The sequence below is a fragment of the Rana temporaria genome, chromosome 10 (assembly GCF_905171775.1).
Source record: "Rana temporaria chromosome 10, aRanTem1.1, whole genome shotgun sequence".
Taxonomy (NCBI): Eukaryota; Metazoa; Chordata; class Amphibia; order Anura; family Ranidae; genus Rana; species Rana temporaria.
Genome location: NC_053498.1, coordinates 100,916,895 through 100,928,982, shown reverse-complemented (window position 1 = coordinate 100,928,982; position 12,088 = coordinate 100,916,895). Strand labels below are relative to the sequence as shown.

The following is a 12,088-nucleotide window of genomic DNA, read 5'->3' as shown; positions in this document are numbered from 1 at the left end:
GTGGCGTACATTTTGTATTCAGCCCACCTGATCAATACTTTGTAGAACCACCTTTCGCTGCAATTACAGCTGCAAGTCTTTTTGAAGATGTCTCTACCAGCTTTGCACATCTGGAGAGTGATATTTTTGCCCATTCTTCTTTGAAAAATAGCTCAAGCTCAGTCAGATTGGATGGAGAGTGTCTGTAAACGGCAATTTTCAAGTCTTGTCACAGATTCTCAATTGGATTTAGGTCTGGACTTTGACTGGGCCATTCTAACACATGAATATGCTTTTGCTCTAAACCATTCTATTGTAGCTCTGGCTGTATGTTTAGGGTTATTGTCCGGCTGGAAGGTGAACCTCTGCCCCATTCTCAAGTCTTTTGCAGACTCTAACAGGTTTTCTTCTAAGACTGCCCTGTATTTGGCTTCATCCATCGTCCCATCAACTCTGACCAGCTTCAATGTCCCTGCTGAAGAAAAGCATCCTCACAACATGATGCTGCCACCACCATGTTTCACGGTGGGGATGGTGTGTTCAGGGTGATGTGCAGTGTTAGTTTTCCGCCTCACATAGCATTTTGCTTTTAGGCCAAAAAGTTCAAATTTGGTCTCATCTGACCAGAGCACCTTCTTCCACACATTTGCTGTGTCCCCCACATGACTTCTCGCAAACTGCAAACGTATCTTCTTATGGCTTTCTTTCAACAATTACTTTCTTTTTGCCACTCTTCCATAAAAAGCCAGATTTGTAGAGTGCACAACTAATAGTTGTCCTGTGGACAGATTCTTCCACCTGAGCTGTGGATCTCTGCAGCTCCTCCAGAGTTACCATGGGCCTCTTGACCGCTTCTCTGATTAATGCTCTCTTTGCCCGGCCTGTCAGTTTAGGTGGATGGCCATGTCTTGGTAGGTTTGCAGTTGAGCCATAGTCTTTCCATTTTCGGATGATGGATTGAACAGTGCGCCGTGAGATGTTCAAAGCTTGGGATATTTTTTTTATAACCTAACCCTGCTTTAAAATTCTCCACAACTTTATCCCTGCCCTGTCTGGTGTGTTCATTGGCCTTCATGATGCTATTTTTTCAATAAGGTTCTTTTAACAAACCTCTGAGGGCTTCACAGAACAGCTGTATTTACACTGAGATTAAATTACACACAGGTGGATTCTATTTACCAATTAAGGACTTCTGAAGGCAATTGGTTCCATTCGATTTTAGTTAGGGATATCAGAGTAAAGGGGGCTGAATACAAATGCACACCACACTTTTCACATATTTATTTGTAAAAAAAAAAAATTGAAAACCATTTATCATTTTCCTTCCACTTCACAATTATGGTCTATCACATAAAATCCCAATAAAATACATTTACATTTTTGGTTGTAACATGACAAAATGTGTAACATTTCAAGGGGTATGAATACCTTTTCAAGGCACTGTAAGTATAACATGTTTGTTATTTTTATTTTAAATAAAAACAAGACTTTAATATCATTTTAATTACATTTCGATATTCTTTATCACCATCATACACACATCACCGATTTGTTTTGTGGTTTATTGGACACCTATTTTATTTCATTTATGCTATATTTTTTTATTTACTTATTTTTCGATGGGTGGATTTTGAATAGAGCAATTGCATGTTAATACACTTATAGGCTGCGCAACTCCATTTACACATATTTACTATTACACTGTGAGAACACATAAGGTGTTGCAGCAACTGTTTAATAATATTTTACACTGTTATGATTGGTTGGAACAATAATTTTATTTACAACATTTTTGTCAGCAGGTAGCGCAGGGGTCACTATCTATTTATTTTCATAGTCCAGGAGACTTGCGTCCCTGAATGCATAGAGCACTAAATGCAGGTACCACTCCGTACAGAGGGCCAGATTCAGAAAGAATTACGTTGCGCAGCGGCGGCGTAACGTATCCCATTTACGTTGCACCGCCGCAGGTTTACAGCGTAAGTGCCTGATTCACAAAGCACTTACCTGTAAACTTGCGGCGTTGTAACGTAAATCCGCTCGGCGCAAGCCCGCCTAATTCAAATGGGGCAGGCACCATTTAAATTAGGTGCGTTCCCGCGCCGAGCGTACTGCGCATGCTCCGTCCGTCAAATTACCCGACGTGCATTGCGCTAAATGACGTCGCAAGGACGTCATTGGTTTGACGTTAACGTAAATGGCGTCCAGCGCCATTCACGGACGACTTACGCAAACGACGTGAAATTTTAAATTTTCATGCAGGAACGACGGCCATACTTAACATTGCTTAGACCACCTAGGAGGAAGCCTTAACTTTACGACGGGTATCGCTACGGAAACATCGTAAATTTAGATCGACGGGCATCGCGGTCCTTCGTGAATCGCCGTAACTAGTCATTTGCATGTTCTACGCCGACCGCAATGGCCTTGCCACCTAGCAGCCGGCCTAGAATTGCAGCCTAAGATCCGACAGTGTAACACAAGTTACACCTGTCAGATCTTAGGGCTATCTATGCGTAACTGATTCTATGAATCAGTCGCATAGATACGACAATCGTATCTCAGAGCTACGACGGCGTATCAGGAGATACGCCGTCGTATCTCTTCTCTGAATCTGGCCCAGAATTTCTATTTCTAAGGGGCCTTAGGAAGTTACCAAATAAAGAGCTACTCCTCCTTTTTCACATTGTGTTCCCAATTGTTAGGGTGTTTCTTTATTTGGGAATGAAAAGGTCAGTTCGATGCAATTTTGGGACTTGAAAACAGCATCTCATACAGCCGTACCAAATCAATATGATTTCTAACAATCGGAGGACCCAGAAATGTTGATGGGAGACGTTAGCAGTCCTCAGATACAGGCTGCATGCTTAGGATTTGATCTATAATAAAAGCTACCTAATATAGACCTTATAACCCCACCACACTTCCTACAATGCAAAAATAAGAAAGACGGGTTGGACAGCCGCACTCCAAAAAATTGTTCCTTTTATTGTAAAATCAAATCACAAAAAATACATGCCACAGCAAAAAAACAGATGCAAGCTGACGCGTTTCACACTGTAACTCAGTGCTTAGTCACCATGTACCCATTGTCATTGTAGTCACTTCCTACAATGTTTACTCCTGATCTTTTTAAAGAAAATCTGTCATAGTGCTCATTCAGGACAAAGTAATAGTCTTACTATCACATTCACAACCCACTTATGCTTTATACCCTAAACCTTCGCTGTGTTCCTCTGCCTCTCTGTCAGCTAGGCCCAAACACTGTCACATAAGGGTGCCATCATCAACCCTGTATAAACTCTGACAGCATCCTACACAGAGTCTTAACAGGTTTGACTCCTGGAGGAACAGAGCAAAGTACAATATGGCTAGGTTGTGAGGATGGTCAGTTGCGATATGTACTATAGTTCTAGGAAGGAGATTGGAAGAAATGCTGCATATTTAAATCTGCATATATAAATATATTTGTTATGAAATATTGTTTTTCTTTTATGTTAAAACTTTGAAGCAAATCTCTAAAAAGAGAAAAATGGTGGGAAGCCTTTGCTGACCTCCTTCAACTCATAACTTCTATTTGCTATACTGTTGTTCTAAGTTATTATTTTTATTTTAAGGTGGTTGTAAGCCTCTGACATGAAAAATTAACAAAGCATATCTTTCTATAGTGTGTATATGCCTCAATCCAAAGCAATTAGTGTGATTTCTGTCTACAGTATCTCACAAAAGTGAGTACACCCCTCACATTTTTGTAAATATTTTATTGTATCTTTTCCTGTGACAACACTGAAGAAATTACACTTTGCTACAATGTAAAGCTTGTATAACAGTGTAAATTTGCTGTCCCCTCAAAATAACTCAACACACAGCCTTTAATGTCTAAACCACTGGCAACAAAAGTGAGTACACCCCTATGTGAAAATGTCCAGATTGGGTCCAAAGTGTCAATATTTTGTGCAGCCACCATTATTTTCCAGCACTGCCTTAACTCTCTTGGGCATGGAGCTCACCAGAGATTCACCAGAGATTCACAGGTTGCCTCTGGAGTTCTCTTCTACTCCTCCATGACAACATCACAGAGCTGGTGGATGTTAGAGATCTTGCGCTTCTCTACCTTCCTTTTGAGGATGCCCCAAAGCTGCTCAATTGGGTTTTGGTCTGGAGACATTCTTGGCTAGTCTGTCACCTTTACCCTCAGCTTCTTTAGCAAGGCAGTGGTCATCTTGGAGGTGTGTTTGGGGTTATCATGTTGGAATACTGCCCTGCGGCCCAGTCTCCGAAGGGAGGGATCATGCTCTGCTTCAGTATGTCACAGTACATGTTGGCATTCATGGTTCCGTCAATGAAATGTAATTCCAAAAATCACTGGGAGCACTCATGCATCCCCAGACCATGACACTCCCACCACCATGCTTGACTGTAGGCAAGACACACTTGTCTTTGTACTCCTCACCTGGTTGCCGCCACACATGCTTGGCACCATCAGACCACAGGACATGGCTCCAGTAATCCATGTCCTTAGGCTGGTTGTCTTCAGCAAACTGTTTGTGGGCTTTCTTGTGCATCATCTTTAGAAGAGGCTTTCTTCTGGGATGCCATGCAGACCAATTTGATGCAGTGTGCTGCGTATGGTCTGAGCACTGACAGGCTGACCCCCACCCCTTCAACCTTTGCAGCAATGCTGGCAGCACTCATATGTCTATTTCCCAAAGGCAACCTTTGCATATGAAGCTGAGCATGTGCACTCAACTTCTTTAGGTGTGAAACCTGTCCTGATAAACTGCTGTATGGTCTTGGCCACCGTGCTGCAGCTCAGTTTCAGGGTCTTGGCAATCTTCTTTTAGCCTAGTCCATCTTTATGTAGAGCAACAATTCTTTTTTTCAGATCCTCAGAGAGTTCTTTGCCATGACGTGCGATGTTGAACTTCCAGTGACCTGTATGAGAGAGTGAGAGTGATGACACCAAATTTAACACACCTGCTCTCCATTCACACCTGAGACTTTGTAACACTAACGAGTCACATGACACCAGGGAGGGGAAATGGCTAATTGGACCCAATGTGGAAATTTTCACTTAGGGGTGTACTCACTTTTGTTACTAGCAGTTTAGACAATAATGGCTGTGTGCTGGGTTATTTTGAGGGGAACAGCAAATGTATACTGTTATACAAGCTGTACACTCACTACTTTACATTGTAGCAAAGTGTAATTTCTTCAGTGTTGAAAAGATATAGTAAAATATTTACAAAAATGTGAGGGGTGTACTCACTTTTGTGAGATACTGTAGTTGCTCTATCTGCATGAGTAATTTCTAAAAGTCTGTGCAGACTCAAAAAGATCCAGGGGGGATGGGAGCCCCAGCACACAGTATGTGATTGACAGCCTCAGCTGTGCATGTTCCCTTATGGAAAAACGGTAGGGGGGGGTGGGTGTGTCCTTTTCCCCCACTCAGGTCTCAAAATACACTCATCTCTCCTCTCTGTGCTGTGCAGTGTGTGATGTCAGATCCACCCAGATCCACACTGTTGTCTGCTTGAGCTGAGAAAAGCTGTGTAAGTTCTGAAATGTAAACAGATGTAGAGGAGAGATGGCTGCAGGTACAACTATATGTAGGAAGACTTGTTTCATTTTGTGTATCGCCTGAGGCCAGTCACTTCACAAAGTATATGTAAGGGATTACAACCACTTTAAGTTACTATTTGGGAACCAGCATGGAAACCAGGAAACCAGAGAAAAATCGGGAGTCCATCTTTGTATACTTGTGCCAGGTCACTGGGTACTGATGCAAGCAAGCATGACGGCCATATAATTAGTATTTTTTAAAAGAAGGCGTCAGTAATGGCAGCCTCCATGTTTTTTAAAAGATGCCTAGATAACCCTTATTTGCCGTACTTTACCCTGAACTTGCTACATGAAATATATTGTATTTGTGTGTATATATATATTATAGCAAAATATATTGTATATCCTCAGGGATCATTGATAGCCTGCGAGTTTCTGCTACAGAATGCTGCAGATGTGAACCAAACAGATGTTAGAGGGCGAGCACCTATACATCACGCCACCTATCTGGGGCATACTGGGTAGGTACTGGGCCTTTATGCCAGAATACAGGTCTCACATATAATTAAATCTGTTAAGATAGCATGTTAACGATTTTGCCTCGGTTTTTAAAACTGGAGTGATATACTAATAGGTAGACTAGCTGACGACCTTTTGGGTCATGGGATCAGAGATTATTATTTAATTTTTTTGAAGTAATTCAGACTTGCCTAGTTATGATATGATGCGGAAAAAAGGTGGCCACTTACAGCTCCTAAGGGGCAGATCCTCGTAGAATTGCATGGGCGCGCAGCGTATGGGAGATACGCTACGCCGCTGTAACTTACTTTTTGAAGCTTCGAATCCACAAAGAATTTGCGCCGTAAGTTACGGCGGCGTAGTCTATCTCGCGGCGTAATGGCGCGCAATTCAAATGCGGCGAGTAGGGGGCGTGTTTCATTTAAATGAAGCGCGTCCCCGCGCCGAACGAACTGCGAATGCGCCATCCCTAAATTTCCCGCCGTGCATTGCGCTAAATTACGTCGCAAGGACATCATTGTTTTGACGTGGACGTAAATTACGTCCAGCCCGATTCACGGACGACTTACGCAAACGATAAAAAAAAAGTCAAATTATACGCGGGAACGACAGCCATACTTAACATTGCGTACGCCACCAGATAGCAGCTTTAACTATACGCCGAAAAAAGCCGACCTAGAGACGACGTAAAAGAATGCGACGGCCGCTCGTACGTTCGTGGATCGTCGGAAATACCTAATTTGCATACTCGACGCGGAAAACGACGGGAACGCCACCCAGCGGACGCCGAAGAATTGCATCTAAGATCCGAAGGCGTACGAAGACGTACGCCTGTCGGATCTAACCCAGATGCCGTCATATCTTGTTTTGAGGATTCAAAACAAAGATACGACGCAGGAAATTTGAAAGTACGCCGGCGTATCAGTAGATACGCCGGCGTACTCTCTTTGTGGATCTGCCCCTAATTGTTTGAATTCTTCCACATTTGTATAGCAGCTTGTTAAATTTATATCTTCCTATTAGTTTATTGCGGTCATGTAGAGCCTGTAGCTGTACAACAAGTATATAATATATGCTGTTGGTGTGTCTGCTTAGCGCTAATGCCTTGATTTTTGTCTGCTTCCTATTCAGTCAGGTGTGTTTGTTCTTAAAACGAGGAGCCAATCAACATGCTGTGGATGAAGACGGACAAGATCCACTCAGTATATCTGTGCAGGCAGCTAATGCGGATATTGTCACTTTGTGAGTTTTTCATTACAATTTTTGCCTTTTGTGATTTTTATATGTACAACTAACACACAGACAAAATAAGGCCTCATAGACACTGGAGTTACCTAATCATGCAGTGTGATCACCACTGTAACCCTTCAGTTAAAGTAATTCTAAATGCTAGGATTTTTTTTAAACGTTAATGCATTTTCAGCATCAGGGTAAATATGCCCTAGTACCTTTCTGTGCCCCACCTGTTCCCAAATACTTACCTAGTCACCGCCACCAGGTCCATGACGATCTGTGTCGCTTCCTTGAATTTAGAGGTTGCAGAGGAGGTTACTGAAGGGAGTTGAGTGATAGGCTGTTGTCTGTAATGCCTTGTACACACGATCGAAATTTCCGATGAAAAAAGTCAGACGGAATTTTTTTCATTGGATATTCTGACCGTGTGTAGTCCCCATCGGTCTTTTTTTCCGTCGGAGTTCAGAAATAGAGCATGTTTTATTTTTTTCCGATGGGAAAAAATCCTATTGGAAATTTCGATCGTCTGTGTGAAACTCCAATGGAGAAAAAAACATGCATGCTCAGGATCAAGTCAACGCATGTTCGGAAGCATTAAGCATTTTTCTCGGCTCGTCGTAGTGTTTTACGTCACCGCGTTTTGGGTGGTCGGAATTTGGTCTGACAGTGTGTATGCAAGACATCTTGAACAGAATTCCATTGGATTTTATCCCATCTGAAATTCCGATCGTGTGTACAGGACATTAGATTGCTTGTAGGAGAGAGCAGGGGGCTAGGTTTGCTGGGGTTTATGTGTTTATGATCCCACGTAGCTCGGCTTAGGTCCCAAACGGGAGCGCGCACACACACACCCAGGTATTGCCCTCAGAACCTTTGAGGTTATGGTGACACCCTCTACAGGAAGAGAGGTGGAAAGCAAAGGACAGGAAAGCCACCACAGAGAAAAATAAGATTAAGATTGTTATTGATAAGCTTGAATAGCTAAAAAAAAAAAAACTAGGAAGGTTTAAAGGGGTTGTAAAGGTAAACGTATTTTCACCTTAATGCATTCTATGCACCATAATAAAGCATTCAGGTATCTGATCTTTTCATTAGCATTGTGTATATGTATACTTGTTAAATAGATATCTAGATGAGTTTATAAATGTGAAATGAAGCATAGAAAAATCACCATCATATGGTCACAATGCACCAGCTATGACCTAGAAGTGTCCCCTTATACTATATTATTCTTCCTTTCCTGACATGTACCACCAGTAGTATTTCCTACACACTTTAAGACAAGATATTCAATGTTTTCACTACTGTGCCACATAAGATTTTTTTTTTTTTCAAAGTCTTCAGTGTTCAGAACACAAGCTCATTAGAACCTCTATTCCCGCAGGCTGCGACTTGCTCGGATGAACGAGGAGATGAGAGAAGCAGAAGGACCATTCGGACAACCAGGTCAATATCCCAGCAACAGTCCTACAGAGCAGCAGTACAGGAAGTGCATCCAGGAATTCATCTGCCTTAATATAGATGAGTGTTAGACAAAGCCCCACAAGGGGGCAGAGTTGATCCCTACTTTTGAACTTTTTTCACCACTAGCTGCTCTTGGCATCCTTTTTTTTTTAATGAAAAACCTGCATGGGGAAAATCTTCTGGCACCAAGGGTGGGGAAAAATAAACTTGTGGACCAGGGGCACAATAAAACCAACATTTTTGGAAGGGTTTGGACCAAAACTATTTTTCTTTTTCTTTTTGCCCTCATCACTGCCGAGAGCAAAATGCAAGATGGTGATGTGTAATTTATGCACTTTTACAAACTGTGATTCTTTTAGGGTTTAATGTGTTGAGATCAGAGCAGAGCAGACACTGAGATGACTACGAGTCAGCAGGTTAAGCCTTGGCTCTTCTGCCTCTATAGTGCCTGACTGTATATTTATTTAGTGGTAAATCTGAAGTGACCCAGCTGAGCCAGTGAAAGGTACTCATACATATAGGGACTTATATCTGATTCCTAGCTTAACTTAGGGTTCTTGTCTTAATCAAATAAAGGTTTGGTCTACCCGAAATAGATATTGTAGTCAGCAGTTTTGGTCAATTGCTGGCTTCGAGGGAGGATATTTCCATTTTGAGTTTTTAAATCCACCTACCTGATGCAGCTATTCTGGGGATGGGTGAATTCTGACCAAACTTGCTGCTGGAGTTGATGTGAGATATGCACACTATATGATCAAAAGTTTGTGAGCACTTAACCATCATGCCTATAAGAGATTGTTGGGCATCCCATTCCAAAACCATGTCTTTAATATCGAATTGCTCCCGATTTTTGCAGGTATAACAGCCTCCACTGTTCTGGAAAGATTTTTCCACAAGATTGTGGAGTGCATTTGTGAGAATTTGTGCCCATTTAGCCAAAAGAGCATTTGTGATGTCGGGGACTGATGTTGGATTACAAGACATTTCACAAAAGTTTCACCATACTAAACACATCACATCATTACCATGTCTTTATGGAACTGCCTTTGTACATGGGTACAGTCATGCCGGAACAGAAAAGGGCCTTCACCAAACTGTTGGCAAAAAGTTGAAAATGCACAGTTTTTTTTAATGTCTTTTAATGATATATCATGAACAGTACCCTTCTCTGGAAACACCTGAAATCGGGAAACACCTGAAATCGGGAAAAAAGTTTTACACAAACTTTTGGCCAAATAGTGTAAGCAGCAGTAAGTGATACAACCTGCCAGTGCTTACCTATGACTGAACAATCAATTTTAGACATTCTGCCCCTTTGAGGGGGTTTGTCCTGCTGTAGAAAGTTTGGATGAAATGTTTACCAGCTGATGTGTAGAGCTCATCATTGTAGAGTGATGGGGTGTCTGTTGCTTTGCTGTAATGCTATATGGATGGGGTTGGGCTATCTGTAGAAACCCATAGATTCAGCACTTTTGGTATTTTCTGTTTTTCCTGGTTTTTATTTGTAGCGTACATACACAAGCATACTTTGGGATTGTGTCGAAGGTAGTAATGTTTCGTCAGATGACAACGTTCTTGAAATCATTCAGAATTCATTGATAGGTGCGGTTGACCTCCTTCTGACCTGCATTTCAACCGCTTTAATCAGGTTTGCATTCCCATAGACTTGTGCAGTGATTCAAATCCCGCCCGATGTGAAAAAAAGCCTGTCAACACAGTGAGGCAAAGAGCAAGCAAAGTGAAATTGGGTTGTGGGGACCTACCAGCTTTGCATACTATTATTGGTTTCTGTAAAGCTTTGTTGAATAACCCTACTGCCCTTTCAGCTTATGTAAAATAATGAATGTGGCGCTGACTCAGTAGGTACAAAAATGCGTAGTGCAAAAACATCAAATAACAAAATCAACAAATACATAAATAGTCCAAAATGTCATTAAAGTATAGAAAAGTGCACCTGCATAATTGAATAAGGATCCACAATCTTTAATATCATCTAGACATATGGAAGTAAAATGTGCAGGAAAGTTCATCCAGTCCTAAATGTGTAATCACACTCTCTTCCACATCCGTGATCCACCATAGGTGTGCCCTAGCCTCTCACCTCGGATAAAGACCCCAATGGGTCTAATGACGCTTCTGGTAAATAATACAAGGATCCTTTCCAATCACGCAGTCTTCCCCTTGGAGTATAAGGGATGGCAGGATTAAGCAGCAGTGTTGGTGGATAAGAAAACAGCGTCCTCCCTCTAATATTAAATATGTCCTCTTTTAACTCCTCCACTCTCCTCCATATAAAACTCATAGAAGAAAAATGAGATCTCCATAGTGTAGTCATTCTGTAAAAAAATATTTATTTCAAAGCAGCAACTTGCATTTAAAATCAGAGTATTCAGCAAAGATAAACACAGGGACTTACGATCTCGGCCGCGACCAGAAGTAGAACGTCACTCGGCTTCCTCCCGACGCGTTGCGTCGCAGATCATGTGACTTACTCAAAGCTTATGTGGTTCTCTCAAAGATCTCTTGTTACATACCGGATTGTTTATAGTAAAGCACTGCAAAATAAAGAAAAATAATAATGATCTTGTGAATAGTGCAGTATCCCAATACAGCCAATCGGATTTCAGGATAATGTAGTCTTATTAATGAAAAGATGATTTCTGATTGTTTGCTGTGGATTGTTACACTTGAACATCATTTTGTTTGTACTGCCTTGCTGAATTAGTCAGTTTAACGTCTTCACTGCCTTTGGATATCTAAGAAGATGAGAGAGAAAAAGAGATGGTTATATGCAGGGAAGCCTGTTTGTTTTTTTGTTTGTTTGTCACTGTAGTCCACTGTTTCCAGCTGCCCAGAAATCCACAAACAATGCAATTAAAGTAAACCTGTATTCAATTCTGAAGTTAAACTTACAGAAGGAACCAACCGATGCTGGCCAGTACAAAACTGAGCCCCAGAACTCCAGCAGCCTTAAGATTATTGCACCTTCCCGGCACTGGGAGCACAGGCAGAGATGACCCATGGTGCTGTACCCTGTCCCTGAGTCAGAACAGAAACAGAAGAACAGAAAATACAAAATAAAGAAAGGGTACATGATAAATCATGTATGTATACTCCATTGTCTGTGAATACCATCGTCTCAGGAACATTATGATCCCCTACCAGTTATAAGGCGATCCATTACATGGTCAGCAGGCACCAGGTCTGGTGTGTTCAACCAGGGAGACCAAAATGTATCAAATTTACCAAAGCTACCCCCTATGTTCAAAGATGTATTTTTCTAGTTGGAGGGCATCTCCCATTTGGGCTATCCATTCCTTTATAGTGGGGG

The 12,088-nt window shown here is 41.7% G+C and overlaps 1 protein-coding gene across 7 annotated transcripts in view; it reads left to right on the top strand.

Moving 5' to 3' along the window:
* ACAP3 (ArfGAP with coiled-coil, ankyrin repeat and PH domains 3) overlaps window positions 1-12,088 on the top strand; it is a 271,725-nt gene that overhangs the window by 244,267 nt on the left and 15,370 nt on the right. For 5 of the 7 annotated variants that reach the window (XM_040325845.1, XM_040325849.1, XM_040325847.1 and 2 more), the window contains 3 exons: window positions 5,953-6,062; window positions 7,192-7,302; window positions 8,678-8,739. In XM_040325845.1, coding sequence (XP_040181779.1) covers window positions 5,953-6,062; window positions 7,192-7,302; window positions 8,678-8,739 — 283 coding nt within the window. Of the gene's footprint in view, window positions 1-5,952; window positions 6,063-7,191; window positions 7,303-8,677; window positions 11,521-12,088 lie in introns of those variants that run through there. The other 2 variants (XM_040325850.1, XM_040325846.1) reach the window with 1 other exon arrangement.